The sequence below is a fragment of the Pagrus major genome, chromosome 6, assembly GCF_040436345.1.
Source record: "Pagrus major chromosome 6, Pma_NU_1.0".
Taxonomy (NCBI): Eukaryota; Metazoa; Chordata; class Actinopteri; order Spariformes; family Sparidae; genus Pagrus; species Pagrus major.
Window position 1 is genome coordinate 35,931,893 of NC_133220.1, and position 24,497 is coordinate 35,956,389.

General features: G+C 39.1%; 2 protein-coding genes across 2 annotated transcripts; both read left to right on the top strand.

Annotated features, from left to right (window-relative positions):
• Positions 1-9,739: 9,739 nt before the first annotated feature.
• On the top strand, positions 9,740-13,495 carry LOC140997971 (acidic mammalian chitinase-like). The gene is made up of 11 exons (XM_073468069.1): positions 9,740-9,764; positions 9,877-9,903; positions 10,019-10,223; positions 10,382-10,438; positions 10,607-10,772; positions 10,867-10,991; positions 11,099-11,222; positions 12,315-12,497; positions 12,587-12,703; positions 12,817-12,949; positions 13,158-13,495. The coding sequence occupies exons 1-11, from the start codon at positions 9,740-9,742 to the stop codon at positions 13,493-13,495; spliced, it is 1,500 nt and encodes a 499-aa protein (XP_073324170.1).
• A 5,907-nt stretch (positions 13,496-19,402) lies between these two features.
• LOC140998183 (acidic mammalian chitinase-like) lies at positions 19,403-23,467 on the top strand. The gene is made up of 11 exons (XM_073468370.1): positions 19,403-19,583; positions 19,669-19,695; positions 19,790-19,994; positions 20,274-20,330; positions 20,851-21,016; positions 21,137-21,261; positions 21,348-21,471; positions 21,557-21,739; positions 21,873-21,989; positions 22,077-22,209; positions 23,154-23,467. The coding sequence occupies exons 1-11, from the start codon at positions 19,559-19,561 to the stop codon at positions 23,399-23,401; spliced, it is 1,410 nt and encodes a 469-aa protein (XP_073324471.1). The 5' UTR covers positions 19,403-19,558; the 3' UTR covers positions 23,402-23,467.
• Positions 23,468-24,497: the final 1,030 nt, after the last annotated feature.

Here is a 24,497-nt window from a genome sequence, read left to right on the forward strand (position 1 = left end):
ATAACCATTCTGATCACATTGTAACGTATTCTAAAGTATTATCCCAGATGCTTATATAAGTCTACTTGAAGATCATTAAACCATTATGTGAGTGTTAATGGAACAATGGAAAAGTCCTTTTTGTGAACTGTATGTTTTTATTGCTTTTGCATTAATTGTCTGTATTTTATCTTCTGTAAATCTTTAACACGCTTGGATGACGATGTACAGTACAAGCACTGTGATTGATATGCTTTTATGAATGAATTAACCTTGAGCTTTGTATTCCATGTGATCTGGGATTTTGTACTGTGACCTTAAAAATAATACACAGTGGCCATGGGATGGGATTTATTGTATCACCCCAAACGCAAACACACTGTAGATTAAACCAAAGTAAATGCATCACCCACCCAGGTCATATTAGTCTTTAAGAAAAGAACTTTGTTCTTGTAAGACAGCACTACATTATCTCTCAGAATATTACTGCATATTTATCCTGAGATCTACAGTATTCAATTAAATTTAGTATTGCAACATAGTATCCTGGATACCAGCCTAGTGAGCCTTAAGAATTCCAGTAATAATGCTGTCTAAGCCTTTGTTCAAAGTGCTCTGTTACCAGGGTAATTACTATTTAGGCTGAGGAATATTCCCCATACTGTACTAACCAGAAACCCTCTGGCCAGATACAGTACACCAGAGACAAGGTCAGTGACTAACTAGACTAGACTAACTAGATTCACAGTACAGTATTCACAGTAGAGTTCAATCATGAGTGAGGTGTTATTGCAGCACATAAAGACACCTGCGCTAAAACTTTTTTTGTGACTTAATGGTAACGAACTTTTGAATCTGTTAGACAAAAGGCCCCTGTTGCACATGATGTAACTGTTGCATGGGATACTCAATAGTAGGACTCCGATAAAGTCTCAAAACGCAGCCTTCTGCTGAGGCCTGTGTGAGCTCTTTACATTCTCTGATTGCTTCCATGCAAGTGTGAAGTTATTTTATCATCTGCTTTCAGTGCACCAGTCAGGTAACAGACTTTCAGAGCAGAGGCTAATTTCAGTGAACATTCTCCTTACCATCTGAATCACTTGAAAACGGTTGCTTGTCTGTTTTACAGGCTGGCCACACTAGATGCTTGTGCAGTTCATGTTGCTGAGCTACTGCAGCTCTCTCACGTGTTTGTGTTCACACAGCCAGCGTGGCTCTGTTTACATGGAGTTTGCCTTTGATAATTATCAATAAATATGATGACGTGATTTCCCTTTACCCCCGACCGAAGAGCAAGAAAGAGGGAGTGGGAAAGAGAGGAAGGGAGAGAGGTAGATAAAGAAAATCATCTGTTGTGTGGATTCTCTTCATGTCTGTGACATATTCTACGGATACAGACATTGAAATCAATTGTCTACAGGTCATTTTCAGGACTATTTTTGAAGAGAACAGTGTATGTGTCGTGGTAAAAATACGCATGTCTCTGAATCTGTAGATGAAGTGCTGCTGCAGCCTCGCTTGACATGCATGTGAAAAGCGGGACTCATGTTGCCACTGTGGCTGCTCTAACCTGTGAACATGGACACCAAAATGAAAAGCAAGATGTTCCACCATGCATATGCCCTGCTTGTGCATGCAGTGTGGCCAGCCTGTTACTGATCACTTAAGAAATAAAAATGAAATGGATAAAGTTAGATGTCATATGTACCATCTCTTGATTAAGGGTAGGCATGGTCAATATGGCTAAACAGTCCATCACGATAATGAGGTTTAATATGGGTTGATATCGATAATTATTGATCATTTTTAATGATCTGTCCTATTTTTATCATTTTTAAAGACCAAGCGGAAAAAGCTCAAATTTAACCTGTTTATATAGAACCTTCAGAAATTAAGAGGTTAAATAAATCCATATAACCTCTAAATTTAACCAACTTTATCAAGGCACACAGGTTTCAAATATGTTAACACAACAATGAAAAACACACGTAAAATCACACAAATAAAAATACTGCCATACCAGCAAACTGACTTACTCTTCTTATTCACAATTTCCTCTCTGTCAGCAGTCATTCGCTCACTCTGGTGTTAGTGTGTTGTGCTTGTGTTTTTCTCGTGATTGGTTTGTAAAACACTCGGCCAGTGGCGGAGCTGGTGCGGCTGAATGTGAGTCACACAAACTACTTTGACTGTCACAGCTGCAGTGTCTCTGGGCTCGTAGGCAGAGCAAACAGGCCAGTTGGCAGAGCAGCGGCGGGCAGAACTCTGCCTAACGAGCCCAGAGATGCTCCGGCAGCAAAGAGTGGCTCCGGAGAGAGGAGCAGAGGACCAGGATAGAGGGGGGATATAGGGGGTCGGTGTGTTTGCCGGCATGGCTGCGGCTTGTAGGCCGCCATATCAGGCCGCAAGAAAAGCAGACGTTACTACTGTGTAACGTATGGTGATGGTACAACCGAACTACACACCTGTTAAATGATTGGCTGTTCGCGTGTCACTTATAGCACACTCCATTATTGAGGGATATGATAGGCTGTTTATAAGCCAGGGCATATTCACCTTGTGCTTGCATGTTGGTTTGCACTGGGGACAAAAAAAAAAAAAAAAAAAGAATGACCACGGGGGGTATCGAAAGCAGAGAGGGGGGAGTCCTACTCCTCCTTTAAAACTGAGAAAGGCCCTTTTTGCTCAGAATAACAATTTGACATCTGACACTTTGATTACTGATTATTTCCAGTGTACGTGACAATATTAGAGATGTGGTCAGCTCTCAAACATCAAAAAGAAAAACATGACCAGATAGCAGTTGTTTCATTTTACACAGTTGTAGTTTAGATAAGTCTTTATGAGGAAAGAACTGCCTTTTGCAGCAGCAGTGATAAGACAAGGTCCTGTCTTCTTTCTTGAAAGAGCTGTTCATTAACAGCTCTGAAAAATACAAATCACTGTCAAACAGATATGACACAATATCTCAACCAAGATATGCACATGTAAGTTATTAACTATGTTATCAACAGAAAGATTAATCATTTATTTGTGCTCCAATGTGTTATCACAGCAATATTAGGCTTCTTAATGCTTATGTTTCATGTTCCCTACCTTTTGACGGCAAGTCACAGATTAGACTAATCTAGATGTTGGCTCCAAACCTAACACTTCAGCAACTTTATGAACGAGTTCAATACTGAAATTACCTACATGTCCTTGGACAGTTCAATTTACAGTATAAGTCTAGTGTTGAGAGTAATCAGCAGAAAGCAGCATGATTTGGGAAATTAGTTTTTTTACTTTCTTTAATAAAGGATCGATCTCATATCTTTGAGTAAAGAACTAAGCAATAGGGAGTAAGCCTAGTTTATATTACAGCCAGGGTGCAGTGGTCAACAGCTATCAGAATCAGAATCAGAATTCCTTTATTAGTCCCGCAAACGGAGAAATTTGTGCGTCACAGCGGCCAAAGGACAGTTCAATATAACAATAAACAATAACAACAGTTAAAAAAAACAATATAATAAAAAGGTAAGAAATAGAAATAGAATCATATATACATAATATGTACAAATATAAACAGTGTAATTATAAACAGTGTGGGCAGTGTATTGTTATTAATGAATAATAAATATGAGTACGCTCAGGCCAATGTTAAAATATAAACCAACACCTCTTAAGTCTAATCAGTACATGAAGGTAACCAGAATATAGCAACCTTTGTTACAGTCACAGTCGAGTATACATATATATATATATATATATATATATATATATATATATATATATATATATATATATATAAACATATATATATATATATATATATATATATATATATATATATATAGATATATATATATATATATGTATAGATAGATATATATATGTATATATATATAAGTATTTAATACTCTGATCAACATGGGAGTGGACAAATATGCTTGCTTTATGCAAATGTGTGTTTATTATTATTGCAACAATCCAAAACAATGACAAATACAGAATATTCTCCAGAATAACCTCAAAGGTACTGTATGCTCAAAAAATATGCATAACAACAGATGGACATATTGACCTGAATGTAACATTCCTTAGTAACACTAACACAACGTAGTGTCCAACTTTACACTTGTAAAGGTTAACTAAACAATGTTAATCATCCTGCAAGCTGTAGCCACACATTTAGCTATCGCTGTTGAACGTTTGCCTCATGTAGAGCTGTCCAGGCGTCTCCGTTGCAAACTATCAGCGTGGTCTGCCTTTGGCGAGGGGGAGGAGGCTCTCTGCATCAGCTGTGTGCTTGGCCAACAAGTGGTATTTGAGACTGGACGTACTCCGGTGGTAACTCAGTTCACATCGACAGTAAATGCAGATAACTTTGTGCTTGTTGAGAGAACCATCTGGCAGGGCTTTGAAGCTGAACTGGCCATTCAAAAGTACCTTTTCTTTATCCATTTCTGCTCATGGAGGTTTGTTTCTGCTGCCATCCACAACGTTAATGCTGCAACTGTAGTTTGCAGAAGCATGAAGTGCTAACACTTTAACCTAGCGACTGGGTTGAACATACACAAACATGAGGTTGATTTCAATCTACTCATCTCACTCTTGAATAGAAAAGCCAATCAGCATATTTCCTTTAAAGGTACACAAATTAATGTTTTTGCATGAGCAATCGGCCGAATGAGTCGCTTATTTTGATAATTATCACTGCAGTTCCCCTCAGCTCTATGGAACATATATTTGAGCTTGGAGTTGTGGTGTTAAGGCCAACCAATTTCATTGTTTTCATTCACCCTCACCGTCTTTTCAACAAATACACTCTAATAAACTTTGTGCTACTTATTCAGCTCCAAATAGCAAACAGACACAGTAAACATCTAGATGGTAGACATACTGCTGGCCCAGATGTTTCCAAACAGAAATTGAGACCTTAATAGAACTAAAAGATGAGAGAAGGTGCAGACTGTCACAGCACGTAAATGATTATCAGCCCAGAGCAGAAAATTAAGTCATGAAGAGCAGCCGAGCAGCAGGACTTTGGATTTGACACTTGGATTATCTGAAACAAGTCACTGTCAGCAAACAATGTCCACGGACAGCTCAAGGAGATTGCTGAGCAGTATTTCCACGGACACATAGCATGATTTGTTAACTGCTTTAGTGTCCATTGAATCTCTTGCACAGATACTGTGTATGCTGTCTCTATACCAGGGGTCTCAAACTGCCAGCCCCCAGGCCATTTCTGGCCTGCCCTTCCCCTCCATCTGACCCGTCACCTGATGTGAAAAATATACTATCATGTAATACAGCCCGCAATTATTTTTTTTTTATTGAATTTTTTTTTCAGTTGTTTCACACCAATTTAAACGACCCCTTCATATGCAATTGAAATAAAAAACACAATTGTATTTCATGTGACACAAAATACGTAACGGCACACGTTCGTGCAGTTTTTGATGAGAAGAGAGTCAGGTCTGAGTTGTCGGAGATATCTCTTTCCAAAGAAAAGTGGATGATGAACACAGACAGTTTCAAGACAGGTGGATATTACAAAATCTTTTCGTGGAGTTTAGTGGAAATGCTATCTGCCTGATATGCAAGGAAAAACTTGCTGTTCCAAAGGAATGTAATCTCAAGCGTCATTACTCGGCTAAACATGGAGAACAATATGTGAAGTGCCAGGGAGACGAGAGGAGACAACAAGCCATGCTGCTACATAGGTGACTATCGTCTCCATATAGCAAAGAAAGAGACAGATGCTTCAGTGGAAGCAAGTTATGTGGTGAGTGAATTAATCGACAAAGCGGGAGAGCCATTCACCGAAGGGCCGTTTCTGAAGAATTGCATGATGCAAATTCACACAAATTCGAGGTGACAGAAGAGTTACTGAGTTTGTGAAAAAAGCTAAATCAGAGAGGCGCAAGGAAAAGCAGACATGACTCGACAATTTCTGAGAGAACTGCCTCAATCCATCCCAGAGCTGTCCAAAGTGTTTTAGTAGGGTAATTTTGGAAGCACATATCTGTGTGAGAAACTGTTCTCGACTATGAACTTTAATAAATGCAAGTACGGGTCCAGACTTACTGATGTCCATCTTGAAGCTGTACTGTTTCAACTGTTATCACCATCAGGGTAAATGGGGCTCAGCTGTCTGACAAGAAATAAAGTACTAATATATTCAGGGATTTAATTTGTTAGTTCAGCGCAAGATCTAAATAGGTTATTTAAGATATAAGGAAAAAAGACCTGCACTAATGGTTTAAAAACTGTAAAAATAAATAAATATATAAAATAATAATAAATATAAACATTTTTATGTATGAGGAAAATATGAGCAGAAATGGAAATGTAATAAAGTACAAATTATTCAGGGATTGCATTTGTTAGTTCAGTGCAAGGTTTACTTTAAATAAGTTATTTATATGGACAAACGTTTTGCACTAACTGTTTTAAAAAAAAGTATACAAAATGGTGTTTGTATTTTAGTATTATTCTGTTAATGACAGAAATATTGCACTTTCTTGTAGTATTGGAATGCAGTGGCCCCTCCTACAAGATAACAATACCAGCAGTGGCCTCCAGCTCAGACCTCTGCCCTATACAATATACTATAGCTTATCAACATCTGTCTGTTGGGGTCTGATGTTACTTATCTACACTTTTCTGTACCTGCAATAGAGTAAACTTATCATTATTGCTCACCTCTCTTTCATGATTTGTGAGGAGTACTGATATCATGCTCCTCCGCAGAAGTTGAATGTATATAAGAGGCTGGAAAACTCATACACATTTGTTCTTGTTGAGATAAGAGTTAAGGTAAGCTTGCACTGGGAATCCAGCTGTATGATTTCTTCTTTTCTTCTCTTATGTTTCCAAGAGCTACTTTATAGTCTACAGTTGAAATGACGTTCCAGTTTAGTATGATTCCAGAATTTTCTTGGAAATTAAATTAATTAAATGTCAACAGTTTGGTAAAAATGATATTTTTAAGCATATAGTACTCATGTAATATATGTTATGCTGTATGTATGAATTCTGTAAGGAAACTAATATAATTTTGATTAATATTGTTTGGTTCAAATAAGAACAAAAATCTCTTAAAGTTACAGAAAAACTATGATGGTTGAAATTAGTGGAATTTATGGACTTATTATTGAAGCACTAAAATGTTTCATAGGCCACATGCTTCAATATCCAGTGCTGGGGGTAATGTGCTACAATAGTAACATGTACAGTAATATTACTTTAACCAATAATGGAATAATATCAGAGTGAAGAGGCATGACATTTTACAGAAATACAGATATAAGGAGATAGTAAAACAGAGGAGAGCAATAATCCATCGGAGCCCAGGGTATGACGATCCAGATCTGCTCATATGTGAGGCAGGGGGTGCCAGGAGATATGTTCCTGGTGGCCAGTGGTCCATCAGAAGGGAGTCTGAATGAAAAGAGAGGAGGAGGAGGAGGAGAAAGCTATAGTGAGAGGACGGTGAGAGAGCGACACAACTTGCAGGGGAACAGAAGACAAAAAACAAAAGTAGGGAAATGCAATGTTGTTTCTTGTTGGCAGGACAATGTGACTTCTAATACTATAGGTAAGAGACTCATTGAAACTTCTTCAGTCAAAGAAGTAAGTGAGTTTAGAATTAAAGGCATCATTAGAGCCAGATTGTCTGATGTCAACTGGGAGGTTATTCCAGAGGAAGGGGGCATGATAGAAAAACCAGCTGACTTCTTTTTAACCCTTGGAATCATCAGCAGCCCTGAATTCTGAGAGCGTAATGCACGGGGTGAAATATATGGTATAATGAGATCTGACATGTGCAATGGGGCAAGGCCGTGTACAGTTTTGTATGTCATCAGCAGCACCTTAAAGTCTGATCTGTCATGAATTGCAGTGAGGCTAGGATTGGTGTAATATGATCACATTGTCTTGTACATGTGACTACAAGACTCTAGCTGCAGCATTCTGAACCATTTGAAGACTTTTAGTGCTCTCACGAGGCAGACCGAAATATAATATATTTATATTATATAAAAAGGAGAGCAAAGGGCCAAGAACAGAGCCCTGGAGAACTCCATACTTCACATCAGTAAATAGTGATGTAGTATTATTATAAGAAACGCACTGTGTTCTTTCCAGTAGGTAGGTAAGACTTTAGCCAAGTGAGAGCCAGGCCAGAGATGCCAAACTGACTTTCAAGTCGGTCTGACAATATGCCATGATCTATGGTATCAAATGCAGCGCTGAGATCCAGTAACAGAAGCACCAAGGTAGAGTTTGAGTCCATAGTAAATAGAGTTCATTTAACATTTTAGTAAGTGCAGTTTCGGTGGAATGACTCTGAAAGCTGATTGAAAAGGTTCAGGTGTAGAAATCTGTGTACACACAAAACGGGAAACATGCATACACAGTCTTTTCGTCAGATGTATAAAACCCCATGTGTCTTTTCTTCAAACATCTCAATCATCCTGAAATTTTACCCATGAGCACAAGCTGTCCAACCATTCCTACATATAAGGGCCAGAATTTAGTTTAGTGTTGAGGAAAATTTGATAGATGCAAAGAAGATGTTGAAGAACAGGAAGAATGATTTCACAGACCGTGACCTTGATGTAATGATCGATAAAACTTACAGACGAAAAATAGTATAATTCTGTTCTGGCTTTAGCAACGAAATGAAGCAAGTGAAATGGCAGAAAGTGACAGAAGCAGCGAACGCTGCAAGTTCAGAGCCACAAACTTTGGAGGAGTTAAAAGTGGTCTGATTTCAAGTGAGAGGCCAAGAGACACATCTCTGCGCACAGTGAGAGATGTGCGCACTCCCTCTCTTTCTGCTTGATGAGCGGTCATCATCATGGGCCAGATCATCAGTACGGTTCTTGAAAACTTGTTCTAGCCTAAATTGTGCATTGGCAATGTCCTCTGGCAACACCAAAGCAGCTACTGCGTCATGTGGCATGGCCGTTATGTGCGGCTGAAGGTATTCTTACCCCCCAATTATACAGGAAAATGATCTTTATTTACGTAAAGATCATGTATGTATTTGTGTATTTACATTAGGATCATTATCACTATAATTATCATAATGCACACTGACAAACATATTTGCAGAAGACAGTAAAAATAAGAATCTGCCAGGTCTGCCAATTAACAGGGTTGCTTGTCAATTTAAAACACAGATGTCTGTCCCTCTGCTCCGGTCTGTTAATACAATGGACACAGAAAGACATTTTTTTTGTCCGATATCTGCATGAGGCATGCACCAACACCACAAACTCAACCGAGAGGTGAAGATCAGTGACTGGAATTAGCTGAGGTGAAGCAGCTAGCTGTCACTCAAAGCGGCTACCCCCTTAACTATGCATAACTTTAAGCCTTAATATGATTAATATGATGAAGTACACTGTATAAAAATTCAGAAACCATACTGTTGTCATGAACAGAGAAATTAACTACAGAGACCAAAACCATTTTTTGTACCAGGCTGTAAACTGTACTAGGCTCTTATGAAATTGATATTGTAAGTGTAAAGATTTTGTTAAGTAACTTATTACTTTCAAATGCAAGTCACTACTAATATGAAATACATTTTGGAAGTAACTTGCCCAACACTGTTGATATCATAGTAGCTACAGTCAAGTAATATAAGAATCATTTGAGCAATTTCAAACAGTGTGTAATCATATTAGATTCTTTATTTGTCTTTGTTTTCTTGTTTGTCTTTGTTTTCTTCCATGACCATGAAGTTGTGAGCTTTGAAATCAGGATGACCAAGCTCACTATTCTAGCAGGTAAACAGTCATCAGGCCTCAGTGCTTTACATCACCATGATACACCATGATAACATCATGCATGATGCCTTGTGTATTCATTCTTTTCAACTCTACTTTGACCTCTCTTTAGGCTTGTGCCTGGTGATGTGCCAGCTGGGTAAGTAAAACCTATGATATGGTCATTCAACCACACTTTGAAGTATGTATAGTGTCAGGAAATAATATACAGTGAGTGCAGTGCAGACCACAGATTTGTTTCCATGAATCTCCAGCGACTGCCTCTCAGATGGTGTGCTACTTTACCAACTGGGCCCAGTACAGACCTGGAACTGGGAAATTCACACCCCAAAATGTGGACCCCTTCTTGTGCACCCATCTGATTTATGCTTTCTCCATCATCAACAACAAAAATGAGTTGGTTACCTATGAATGGAATGACGAGACCCTGTACATGACCTTCAATGGCCTGAAGAGCAAGTAAGAGCTCGTCTTTCCACAGTATGAAATATTACATCTGTATGTAAATGACCTACATTTAAATGCAAAGCCCTGGACACACAGTTTGTTATATACAAGCTTTTTTTAATCAGATATTTATTGTGCAAATCATATCAAACCTCCTCTATGTTTTAAAGGAACCCTGGTCTGAAGACCTTACTGGCTGTTGGTGGATGGAACTTTGGCTCAGCTCAGTGAGTATTCCTCCTTTTTATTCATCAAATGTTCTTCCCAATTCGGCAAATGTTGAAGATAGAATGAAAGCTAGGCATTAGAGAAAGGAAGATATCTAGACAAAGGTAGAAATGTGAGATATGTCAAACGTCTATAGCTCTCATATTTATTGTTAAACAAATTTCCAGGTTCTCCATCATGGTATCCTCTCCAGCCAACCGTCAGAAATTCATCCAGTCTTCTATCGGACTCCTGAGGACTCATGGATTTGATGGTCTGGACCTGGACTGGGAGTACCCCGGATCTCGTGGAAGTCCTCCGGAGGATAAACAGAGGTTCACTCTGCTCTGCAGGGTGGGTCATGAACTCTTCAGCCATTGGAAACAGATACATTGTATTGGTAACACTATATATTAGAAAGTGCCGCATCAATATTCTTCTTCTGCAGGAACTTGTTGAAGCTTATGCAGCTGAGGCCAAGGCCACAGGCAAGCCTCAGCTCATGCTGACTGCTGCAGTGTCTGCTGGAAAGGGAACCATAGATGCTGGATATGAGATTGCTGAGATTGCCAAGTACTGCACATTGTTTTGGAAATTCAGATTTTTTGAGTCTGTCTTTGTTTTTGAAGAAAGGCTGGCTCAGTATCATGTCTTCATCAGCATTGTATATGCATTTTCAGGCATCTGGACTTCATCAATGTGATGACCTATGACTTCCACGGAGCTTGGGAGAGATTCACTGGACACAACAGCCCACTGTACCGTGGCTCACATGACAGTGGTGACCTCATCCACTTCAACACTGTAAGAGACGTGGTGCTGCTATGGAGCTCTGAATATTGAAATATGAAATTATTATAATAGAATGACACAGGAATGCATAAATCCAGTTGATACAATTTTATTGGTCAGTTTACTATTATGAGAAGTACTACCCAGCTCCAACTACAACTAACCTCAGAGGTATTATGGTAAATCTGTGACTTTAGATAGGTCTGGGGTAAATATCCATGTTGATGTCATAGTTAAGTCATGAGGTATCTCCAGAGCTACCCAATTTGACAGTTACTCCCTACTGCTGATGTGTGCTTTGGTTTGCTTGAGTCAGGCTGTTGCAGCTGCAGCTGCTTTGTGCATCCTAGTTAGCAGCTGAACAACAGTCTGTCACTGCCGCTCAATCAGCTTCTGCATGAATGGCTGAGGGGCTATGAACAATGAGCGCCGCGCATAGTTGTCATCATTAATCATATCCAACTATTTTTTATGTCTCCCACATATAAGTAAAGACCTAACAGTGTCATAATGAACTTAAATAAAACTGGCTGCATTTGTGTAGGTGTGTTGCTTCAGGGACCGTTGTGACAAGAGTTACAGTTTGACATATTGAACAGTTTCTAACAATCTGACAAGATTTTACAACAGCAAATGATGGCAACAAATGTTTCCCTTTGTCAATGATCATAAGGTAAACCGTAGAAATTCATGTTTATGTTACAAAGCAATCCACCGAGAATTTGCGAATGCATGCATGTGATTGTCCAAAAGTTTTGTCAAAGGTTGAGCCAGGTCAAAGTTTTTGGACAGTTGACCCTGCATTTATTTTATGCAGGCTTCTGCTGGTTTAAATATGGCCTTACAAACTGGGGGTGTGGAGAAAAATGTTTGCATATACCAGGCTGGGAATGTCTAGGGTAAAAATATAACCGGTTGCATTATGGGAAATGTATTTTTGACACATGACACATTAAAGGAAATAGTCCTGGCCTCTGCTCCTTCATCCCTCACAAGTCCCCCAACTTTATTGAAGCTTGACAACAAATCCCAAAAATACACCTTCAATGCCAAGCAAGCACTGTCAGTTGCTACTGCACCTTCATCCTTCCATTTCTATAACAGGATTTTGCCATGAAATACTGGAGGGACAACGGCACCCCAGTGGAGAAGCTGAGGTTGGGATTTGCAGCTTATGGGCGTACCTTCCGTCTGACATCATCAAACACTGGCGTCGGGGCTCAAGCTAGTGGTGCTGCATCAGCTGGTCCATACACACGAGAGGCTGGCTTTTGGTCCTACTATGAGGTCAAATCTGAACAAAATGCAATACATTCTAATGCAAGTAGAAGATATGGACCTTGGAACAGTGGCCTTTACTTAATCTGGTCTTTCAGATCTGCACCTTCCTGAGGGGCACCACCATTCAGTGGATTGATGACCAAAAAGTGCCCTATGCCAGCAAGAACAATGAGTGGGTGGGATTTGACAACAAGGAGAGTTATGAGATCAAGGTAGGTGACACATCAATACCCAGGGGTAACATATCGAGGGTTGGTCTGCAGGCTGGAATTCAAGAGATGCTTCCTTACTTGGTAGTTGATTCATCTACTTGTTCAATCAACAGGTCCAGTACATGAAGGACATGAAGTATGGCGGTGCCTTTGTGTGGGCCTTGGATCTGGATGACTTTAAAGGAGAGTTCTGTGGAGAAGGAAGCCATCCTCTGCTGTCCCATCTGCGCAAACTCATCAATACTGGTAAGTCTTGCTGCCTCTATTCTTTTTTATGAGCCAGTACATTCCCGCGCTTTCAAGGTAAGACAAGAGTAATGAAGTTTTCATAGCGATGTTTAGTATTCACAGGTTTTTGGGAACCGGTGTGGTGTCCTTTATACAAGCCAAAGGCTTCCAAAACTGACTTTTGGGTATAATGTTGTCTGTCTCTAATGTCTTCCCTCTCTCACAGAGATTCCACCACTTCCGTCAACCACAACCAAGAAACCTGGTGTTACTACCACAGCACCAGCCACTATCACAACCACCAAACCTACTGTTACCACTGCTACACCACCGTCGACAACAACCCTCAAACCCAGCAGTACCACCACTGTTCCGTCCACCACAACTACCATCCCTATTCCAGGACGCAGCTTCTGCAAAGACAAACCCGACGGCATATACACCAACCTGGATAACAAAACCACCTTTTACACATGCGCAGATGGACGAACCTATCTGATGATGTGTGCAGCCGGCACTGTCTTCAGAGACAGCTGCAAGTGCTGTGCATGGCCCGAAGTGTAAACTAATGTCACTGACTTACATCTCAGTATTGACTACAAGCTAAATGCCTCTGGGAAAACGATCAGTTTTTTTGCTTTTCGACTGTAAAAAGCTGTAACATGATGTTACAAAATGTCTGTGTGAATTCTATCAGATTAAAAGTATTATCATAAATCAAGAAAATGTTGACAAATTATTAAAAGAAAAACATTGTCTTACCTCACCTAACAAAGCTCTATATGTTGTACAGTTGTATATTAAGAATTCTATCAAGAGCATCCAAGTTTCCTCGGGAGGTCACTGGGGAATCGTATTATAATGGGGGTATCCGGTGCTCGGTGGAACAAGCGTAAATAACAAAGTATCATAATAACTAACCCACCGGCGGTACCTTCAAAGGTTAGCTGGGCTAGGCGTTAATATTAGCGTTAATAGTATTCAGTAGATAAAGTCTCTAACTTAGATCAACGCTCTAAAGGGAGCTTCCTGTTACCATGGAAATCGCTGATTCCAGTTAAGTTAGAGGAGCAAAGTGACTCCACCTCATTTGGTGACAGTTTTGAAGACCTAAATGGGCATAGAATCTACCAAGCAGGAGGTTTGTCATTTTTTTCCTCCATTATGTCTTTGCCAGCTTACTGAGAATGCAACTAAGGTGACCTACCACAGAGTCACACTCCTTTATGATTTAGTAATTGGAAGCCTTTTTTAACATGCAACATTCATAAACCAAAATTTTACCAACAAAAAACTGTTAATTAATTTATCTGCCACTTATGTTCATTTTCAGGAACAGCAAATGTATTGCAAAATGTTGCATCTGCATGTGTAATTATCCAAAAGTTCACAGAAACAAAAACAATCCTAATAAACATTTTTACATTTTTTAACCTAATTTCTAACACCATTACTAACAATTCAATCAGTATTTAGTGCAATGTTGTTGTTTTTTCACCAACACTGTGTCAGTTATTTGTTCTCAAAGACAAAACCCATTCAGCTCATGCAGGTGTAGCACATTATCCTAAGAGATGGTATAATTTAGATAGGCTTTAAAACTGGAAAATTCATTCACCATGAAGTAGTCTGAACTGTTGAATGCCATTAGGCTAAGGCTACTATTCTACACACATTTGTTTAATAGTCACAGTGGGAATTGCTCATGTCTGTTTTCAGCATTGCTTTTATTTCTGCCTGAAGACCTTTGCATTTACATTCGGGCAATTGATATGGGTGTGTTAGCACCAACACCTCAGTATCTGTGTTACACCACATTATATTTGTGCCAAAGGAGTCAGAGGCAGAAAATCTCTGAAGATCACCTGCCAGGACAGGTTACCTCATTTCTGGCTTTTCCCGTCATCGTATCACACATGCCCTTCAGCACTTTATTAACAGCTTGGAAGTAAACATTGTGAGCCATAAAAACATCTTCTTCTCATTGTTGTTCAAAAGACCACTCTACCACTTCACCAATTACTTTCAACCAAAGATCCATTAAGAGTTCATTTGGAAAGTGCAAAGGCACTTTGGGGGTCACTGTAAGACAGTTTGGAAGTAATATTCCCTATATGAAGAATGGCAAGATAACTGACGGTACCAGAAAACACTCAAATAGAAAACCTATTGTGCTTTTAGGCATCGAAATCACTCAAATCTTAAGTTTGTGAAGTTGGTGTAGTTTTCTAGCAGCACACTTTTCTTTTTTTGTCAGGCATACAGTTGTATGCAGCAGCATGTGGTGCAACTTCATGACAAGGCTGTGCTGATACTATCAGGAGAAGAAACAGAAGGAAAGAGAGGTACTCAGATTGTTTGAGCTTTCAGAGAGCCATTTCAGATTCAGTGCACAATGATACTGTTGTAATGTCCCTGTTCGTATGGTGTAAGTAGAAGTAATAGAGCATTGATTTCAGTCTTCAGGCTCAATTGGTCGGTGTTCAGCATGCATCTATTTAATTTTGCATCATTTTGCCTTTGTCCTCACTTATGTCTATTGAAGAACTCACTTTGACTGCAAAAGGCTCTTAGAGGCGATGACAACCAACTTTCTTTGTTGGATTTGATTGCTGTATATTTTAATGTGTGTACAGTATGTATTTCACTTCATTAATGTTAAAGAAGACTCTGACACAATATTTGCTTGCTTTTCAAAACAAAGATTAGTTAGGTTTATATGTTACCTCATTTGTTCAGAATGTACAGGTAAATTTGATATGTAACCACTACACTTCTAGCTGCTGGTTTTTACTATTTCATAACTTTGTAAACTTAAAATGATCCTAAACAAAAGTTCTGTTTACAGTCAGTGTTACTCACCAACATGCCTTTGTCTGTATGCAAGCAGCAACCTGTGGGGCTGACGTCAAAGTGCCAAAACCTGCAATTCTCTGAATGGCCATTTGAGGCTGGCTCCAAAAGTCAATGTCCATAAGACCCTGTGTTAAAATGCCCAACTTTACAGCAGAACTTCAGTTTACAGCCTGGTACAATTTTGGTCTCTGTAGCTAATTTCCCTGTTCATGACAACCTCACAGGGGAAGGATTTTTACTCACTGGGTTAAATTACATTAAGGTTTAGAGTTATGCATAAAAAAGGGTATGGCAACCTTGAGTGACAGCTAGGGGCAAGCCGTCAGCTAAGCTTCACCTCAGCTAATTCCAGTCACTGAACTTTACATCTCAGCTGTGTTTGTGGTGTCTGTGCACTTGGAGATTTTTCATGCAGATATCAGACAAATAGTTCTCTGTGCAGTTAATTGTACTCACATACCTGGAAGGAGGATTACTTTTGTTTTTCATAGTGACCCTACAAACTGGCAGACAGCTGTTTGAGCTGGAGGAAACAGCAGTGGGCTGAGCCCAGAGCTTCTGGAGGAATAAACATTTTTGCTAATTCTTGCTTCTCAAGCTGTCTACAGCAACAAGCTGTGGAGGTGCAGAAATCCACTGTAGTGTACTGTTATTCTCTCTTATTGGACTGCTAAATGGTGGGAAATGTACTTTTTGAATTTACAAAGAAGAGATGGGGGAAAAAAAGACGCTGCAGGATAACAGAAACAACCACTGTCTCTGGCGAGTGTGGATAAAGTGAACACAAACACAGACAGACACACCCTTGCAGGGACAAAGGGCAGTCAAACTCAGGCAAGTAACTTGAATAAACACAAATGATTCCGTGCTCAAACTCAATCGAACAATGCAAGGTGGAATTCGCTAATCTATCCATGTGAACACAGCTAGCTTGTTAGCCTTAGCAAATTTGGCAAATTCAAACTAGATGGGCGTATAGCCACAGCCAGGCTTCATTTGGCTCATCTATTTAGCTCCTCTCACGCTCAACCTCTTTGCCCACTTTTATATTAGCTGAAGTTAGGTGGATTCAGGAGCTACCAAGATGGTGACGGCTGGTACCGACAACTTTGATCTTGACACTGGCTCTTCAGAAACCTATGGGTGATGTCACGGTGGCTCTGTCCACTATTTTATACAGTCAATGTCAATATGTTCAATATGTCAATCTTCTTCTTCTCTATCTTTGTTGGCATGTAAAACCACCGTCTGTTGAACAGTGGAATAGTGGAATAGTGTTACACCATTAGTTGAATTTTGCGTTACCACAGGTACCTTTAATATCCTTGACTTTGACTTGTGGGTTTGACTGCTCTGACAAATCAACTTTAGGCACAAGTCATCACTGTGGGCTCTTCTAACATTAGATAGCAGTTTGTCATAACCTTTAAATTACAACTTGATTTAATCAATTCATATTGTAATTATTCTTGGGGTATACTAATTGTAGATTAATCAGTAATCATTTAAATGTGGTGCGCCTATATGTACGTGTTCAAAACACATAACACACTCATAGGGTTGATTTAATACATCAATGGCAAAAAAGAAAACATGTTTTTATTATTATACTGTATGTTGAATTGTTCAAAACCATGCATAAATACCCCTTTTCATTTGAAATATTACTAATGCACCCCCATCTGCTGATTTTAGTCTTGTCATATCATATCTTTGGGGTTTGTGCATTTTGTGCAAGAGTTCAGCTGCTGTGTTTACCTCCTGTGTTCATTTTTGACTATCACACCTCCCTGTGTGTCCCAGAATGCCTCAACCAGCTCCATTCATATCTGTGAGACACCTGAGGATCATTGTGGAGTGGAAAAACAGGCTGACAGCAGGGGAACTTAATGGTCAATGGTCATCGGCGGTTTCAAACAAAGGAAAGAGATAATGTAATCAAAGCTGTTGATCTAGGAACCAGAACAGGAGAGTCTCCAGCTTTACCAAGTTGTTTCATAATGCATCTCAGTTTATGGGCATCCTTGTTGATCATTAGTTATTATGAAATTAAAAGTTTATCAAAACTTCCAGCTCTATGACTATAAATCTGTGCACCTTATCAAGGCTGAACATTTTTATACATAGAACAGCTAAAAAGTGTGTCCTAGTTACTTTAAAATTAAGTTGAATTACTCTTTACATACCTGTAAAATTGTGTTTACTAGCTTCATGATTTATCTATAAACATAATCATTCTTATCATATATTGGACAAGCCTTGCTCAATAAAATTAACCATCAGTGGCTTCCTTACATAATATGCATTTTAGACCAAGCCCTCTAAAGTACATATTACATAAACAAAACATTCCTGATTTGATTCCTGTCGGGATCCAACTTTGCACGTCTTTTTCCTCTCTTTGAACACGTTGCCTGAGTGCTATCTTCAGTAAATCCAACAAAGGCAAAATGGCAAAAGTATCATTAAAAAGTTTTCTGAGTGGTTAAAGTAAAATTTTAAGTGGAAATAGACAACTTATCAACTTTCACTCCCCACTAATGTTTCCCTGTGGTATTACTGTTGGCGCCCCTGTCACAAAGACAGTGGTAAGAACATAGCTAATGCTAGAAGCCTTGGACTACTAAACTAAAAAAGCAACCGTAAGAACAATTTGAGCACTGAACTCAGATCTATGAAAAGGCAGAGTAAATCACTTGGTTGTATTAATTAATAGGCACGTTTTGTCACTTACTGATCTAGTAGAAAGAATGCAAGTTTTGAACTGTCTCAAGACTTTGACACAAAGCCTCGGTTTCTATCAATCTCCCTTCTTTGCCTCCTCCATCAGTGGATTCTTATTCTTTTGCAGTGTAGAGTTTCCACAGTTATTCCAGTTGTTCCTGTTGTTTTTGAATAGCATAGATGGTGTCATTTTTTTCACAACCATTAGACTGTATAATCATTATGTACTTCAAATGAAGTTAAAGGAAAAAAGTTGTCTATTGCTAGTTTAATATTGATAAAATATAGAACAAACAGATGTGAGAACATGATTGTAAAGCCAGTTTCATGTTTAATTCTACTATTCATAAGTCAGTCACTGGTCCAAATGTGTTAGATATTGACCACCATAGCCCAGAGTAATGTCTTGTTTTGCAAAAAAACAAATGTTTTTAATTTTAATCATATGAAAGTGAAAAGAGGTCTTCAACCAGCTAATGTCTGGCTTCTGGCTAAGCCTACAGTATGCTTTCTTGAATTATAGACTATTAATTTTTAGTTGGTTGAATGTAAATGATTATTCAATATACCTACAAGTGATATTTTAACCTCTAGCCAAGTTACCATGTCAACAGTAACAATATGACAACCAAACAAACATATCAGGACTATGATAGAGAGTTCTCTATGGGTCATTTTGACTGACTATGATATGATAGTGAGTGATATGTCCAATGTCCTAAATTAAACCAGTTCGTGAGTTGAGTGCATGATGTCTTTGCAGGATCCTTATCACAACATGTTCTAATAATCAGTACATTTATTGCACCTATTTGTCAAAGGCTGCTACGCCTCCTCCTTTCTCTTTGCACACTCAAGTGTATAAAAGGCGACACTTTTCTGCTGTTCTTTGGATCTCCCATTTGGTGAGTTTAACAAAGAAATCCCTCCAATTTACCATTGGAATTCTGTTTATCTTGAGAATGGTAGCCGATTCTTTTTGCTTCAATCATAATCTATCTTTTTGTTCTACAGTACTACAGCAAAGTTGTGAGAAGTGAAGTCAGGATGACCAGGCTCACAATTCTAGCAGGTATTCTTCCTGTATATATGTATATATCACTCTCAATGTATTCTACTATTTCTATTTCTAACCCTTTGTTTTCTATATTCCATAGGCTTATGTCTGGTGATATGCCATCTGGGTAAGTTTTCATACTTTTTGATCAACTAGGGTTTTCACTTCCATAAAATTTCTGTAGTCAATGTTTCTTTAATGTTCCTTTCACTCCAACACAGCATCCGCCAACCAGATGGTGTGTTACTTCACCAACTGGTCCCAGTACAGGCCTGGTGAGGGGAAGTACTTGCCACAAAATGTGGACCCCTTCCTCTGCACCCACCTGATCTATGCCTTCTCCATCATCAACCATGCCAACGAACTGACCACCTATGAGTGGAATGATGATGTCCTCTACAAATCCTTCAATGCCCTGAAGACCAAGTAAGTGACCCGAGTTGAGAAACCCTTGGATCACATAGAGTAGAGGTCAGAGGTCAGCTTAAGCTACAGTACCTCTGGAGCTAACAAAAATTAAAGCCTTCAGCAGGTAATGGACACTTTACTGAAATATGAATCAAGCCCACATGTATTCTCTATGATAAAATGCAAAAGCAGTGCCTGAGCAAAAAACAAAACTTCGTTCTAGTAACCTGTAACAAGCTATGACAGGCTTGAACAAAATGTTATATAGTCTTAACCTACCCTCTGTGCTGTTCTCAGAAATCCTCATCTGAAGACTCTGCTGGCTGTTGGTGGATGGAACTTTGGTTCAACACAGTGAGTAACATTCTAAACCATAAACACCTTGTATCACATGCCTATACACAAACACAGTGTCTGAAGTTATGTTATCACGGTTCAATCCACCACATTCTTGAACCATCCAGAAAGTCCAATAACTGTGACAACATGCAGGCTAAATATACTGTAACAGTTCTTGGTGGCTAGCCAACTGGCGTCATCTTCAACATCTAGAATTTGCAATATTAGCTCCTATTTGTTTTACTCTATATTGAGAATAAGTCTCAATAATAAGAATTGCACGTGCATAATTGCACGGCTCACATTTGCACTGTTTTATAATTATTATTGTTGTTGCTTTTTCACATGCTGCCTTTTAAAATTGCTTTATTTTGTATATTTTAGTTGTATATATTTCTTTTTACATTGTTGGCATTCTGTGGACAGCAAAGGAAGAATTTCATTGTACAGGGAAACATGTTTCCTTACTGTGAATATGACATTAAACACTTTCAATCTTTGAATCTTTGAAGTGTGATCTTTATCTTCCCTGCAGGTTCTCCATCATGGTATCCTCTCCAGCCAACCGTCAGAAATTCATCCAGTCTTCTATCAGATTCCTGAGGACTCATGGATTTGATGGTCTGGACCTGGACTGGGAGTACCCCGGATCCCGTGGAAGTCCTCCAGAGGATAAACAGAGGTTCACTCTGCTCTGCAGGGTGAGTACAGATTTATCTCACTTTAGTTTACTGCTGCAATACACAGTCACTGTTCTGTTCTGTTCTGTTCTGTACCCAATCTTGCTGACTTCTTTCTCTCTCTTTGGTGTGTATTTACAGGAACTTGTTCTAGCTTATGCAGCTGAGGCCAAGGCAACCGGCAATCCTCAGCTCATGCTGACTGCTGCAGTACCTGCTGGAAAGGGAACCATCGATGCTGGATTTGAGATTGCTGAAGTTGCCAAGTGAGTGTGCTGCATGAATACCACTCGAGAAAAAAAAAAGAGAAGAGCTGCAAAGTTTTTTGAAATTACTATTTCTGTTTTTCAAGGGAACTGGACTTCATCAATGTGATGACCTATGACTTCCATGGAACTTGGGAACAATTCACTGGACACAACAGCCCACTGTACCGTGGATCCGAGGACAAAGGCGACCTCATCTACTTCAACACTGTAAGTAGACATTAGGGAGTGAAGAAAAATTTACTTGTGTACATTTTAAAAGTGTTTAACTTCACCTCTTCCATCAACTTCTTAGGACTATGCAATGAGATACTGGAGAGACAACGGCACCCCAGTGGAGAAGCTGAGGATGGGATTCGCTACTTATGGCCGTACCTTCCGTCTGACATCATCAAACACTGGCGTTGGAGCCCCAGCTAGCGGTCCTGCATCAGCTGGTCCATACACACGTGAAGCTGGATTCTGGTCTTACTATGAGGTGCAGTTTTAATATGGCTGATGTAAACACATTACAATATGATGCACCATATACTGTATGTCAGCTGGCATGTGTGGCCTGTGTGAGTACAAATTGTAAAGCTGTACCCTGTACGATATTGTCTATGGTCTAGATCTGTGGCTTTGTGAAGGGCACCACAATTCAGTGGATTGAGGACCAGAAAGTGCCCTATGCCACCAAGAACAATGAGTGGGTGGGATTTGACACCAAGGAGAGTTATGAGATCAAGGTAGGTGTTATATCAGCTCTATATTTTAACACATTTACAGCATTTCCAAAGTATTTACACAATTTTCTACCTTTTCTGGCCCAATAGGTGCGCTACATGCAAGAGCAAAAGTTTGGTGGTGCCTTCGTCTGGGCCCTCGATTTGGATGACTTTGCTGGACGATTCTGCGGAGAGGGCAATCACCCTCTGCTTGGTCATCTCCGGACACTTCTCGACATTGGTAAGTCCAAGGCATTTCACACATGTTGTCATTTCAAAATGCTGAACAATGGTCAAGACAGATAGGACTGTGTGCCATATGTAGCGGTCTGGTGACTGATAATTATGTCATATTTCTATTTTATGATTCTTTTTTGCACCAATGTTAAACATTCCTGCTGAGATTAATCTTTTATTATTAATTTGATTCTTATTTTAATCTGCAAGAGGTATTTTGGTTAGCCATATGGACACTAGGTATAATACAGTCCTATAAAGTGTGTGACATTATGAGTCATATTTTGCAGTCATTTATGTAAAAAAAAATGGCCAGCATGCATGTTCAAAATGGTATTTTGGTTGTCATACTATCTGTAGAGGTCTATAAGATTCAAGATTCAAGATTTGAGATGTTTATTGTCACTCTGGTTATACAAGTACGCTTGTGTCAAAATCTTTTGCTTGGAGACTCCAAAAGTGATCAGTAAATTAAATGTATATAATAATAAATAAAGGAGAACAAAAACAGATTATGCAGAATAAAAATATGGACAGCAGGGATAAGGTGCATATGTATATACTATCTATACATGTATGTGCATGAGACACAAATATAATAAGTGTAACAAGATAACAAGTGTAAAATACCCAAAATGGTATAACAACAGCAATAAGAGTGATCAAGTGTACTGATTGATTGATTGATTGATTGATTGATTGATTGATTGATTGATTGATTGATTGATTGATTGATTGATTGATTGAAGGTGATGCAGCGATGGTGGCAGTTAGGTGCATGGTGTACATTCATTTGTCAGATATTGTACTGATAGTTAATCAATCAATAATAGTGTTGGGAATGACCCTTTCTGGATTATTCATTACAGTCAAAGTCAAGTTATAGATAGATATTAAGGGACATTTATTCCTCTACTTTAAACCTCCTCTTTCCCTTCTACCATTCAGAGCTGCCCCCACTACCTCCTACCACCACACCGAAACCAGGTGCTAGCACCACCTCCCCTCCAACCACTACCACCACCACCACCCATGCCCCAGGACCCGGCTTCTGCAATGGCAAACCTGACGGCCTGTACGCAAACCCAGATGACAAGACCAGCTTCTACATGTGCGCTGGTGGCATCACCCACGTGAGATACTGTGGAACTGGATCTATCTTTGATGACAGCTGCAAGTGCTGTGTTTGGCCCTGAGCAATGAGTGGAGACAATATGTATTACAACTGATGCAAATGTCAGCTATTAAACAGACTGTTAAAGTTCTCTTGTATCCACTGTGTATACAATCATTTGGCTGAATGGTTCTATCATTATTGTTGTGTAGATACAGTGTATTTTCATGTTAGATATGTAACATAGATGGCAGATTGCGATCAAAAGCATTTAATTAATTTCTACTTTTTGATTTTAAATCTACTAATTTGTTTCCCAATCCTACATGTTACCATACACTTTAACTGTTGAGCTGGGTTTCGTTTTTTCCAGCACTGCTGTCAGTATGATATCCAGGTTTTGGTTCCAATACCAAAACAAACCTTTTTTAATGCCTTACTTTTCTGAGTATAAACACATATTTCTATATACAGATTTATCTAACTATCAAAATAAGCTTCTCAATGTAGTGTTTAGTTTCCTAATAAGACAAACAATTGTGCAGGAACCTTGCACGAATCCAGTATACAATGAACCATGAATAAATAAATACTACAGCAATGTGATATTATTCAGTCCCAGCTTTGAGCACCCACAGTACAGACTCAGGTTTAATGGCGAGAAATTGTACAGTGTGCATATAGTGACCACTTTTTATCACTGAGACATGTTTTTTGGAAGTAACCCAGGCTCTTATATAAAGTGTTGTTTTCTTAGTCCAACCTGTGGTGAGAAATCAAAGCACCAAACATGCAGGTAGGATAACATTATCAGCCTGATTCTGCACTCCAAAGATACACAGTTTTCAAAGGTTCATGACAGGATCTCATCTCTGAAAATGGGAATTTCTGCTTCCCCCTGTAATGCTACCCTTCAAAGCATTATCATACAGATGGCCAAACTGATGCAGCCCTGTGGGGAAGAAATCACATCAAACAAAGAGGTCTTAACTTGATATATAAAATAACAAATATAATACAGAGCATGACATTGTCTCAAAAAAAAACTGGGAGATAAGAAAGGTGAGAGGGGGCTGGGCTCAGTATTAACTTTCTTGCATTTCTTTTATGTTCAGTCCAGACTTTGGTAAGGAGAGTTGTGCAGGGAGGAAACCTTGCACACTCATTTACAGTATGAA

Coding starts and splice junctions, on each gene's coding strand:
- LOC140997971 (XM_073468069.1), top strand. CDS start 9,740: ATGACCAAGCTCACTATTCTAGCAG. Junction 9,904..10,018: donor CCTGGTGATGTGCCAGCTGG/GTAAGTAAAACC, acceptor ATGAATCTCCAG/CGACTGCCTCTCAGATGGTG. Junction 10,992..11,098: donor GAGATTGCTGAGATTGCCAA/GTACTGCACATT, acceptor ATGCATTTTCAG/GCATCTGGACTTCATCAATG.
- LOC140998183 (XM_073468370.1), top strand. CDS start 19,559: ATGACCAGGCTCACAATTCTAGCAG. Junction 19,995..20,273: donor TTCAATGCCCTGAAGACCAA/GTAAGTGACCCG, acceptor TGCTGTTCTCAG/AAATCCTCATCTGAAGACTC. Junction 21,990..22,076: donor AGGAGAGTTATGAGATCAAG/GTAGGTGTTATA, acceptor CTGGCCCAATAG/GTGCGCTACATGCAAGAGCA.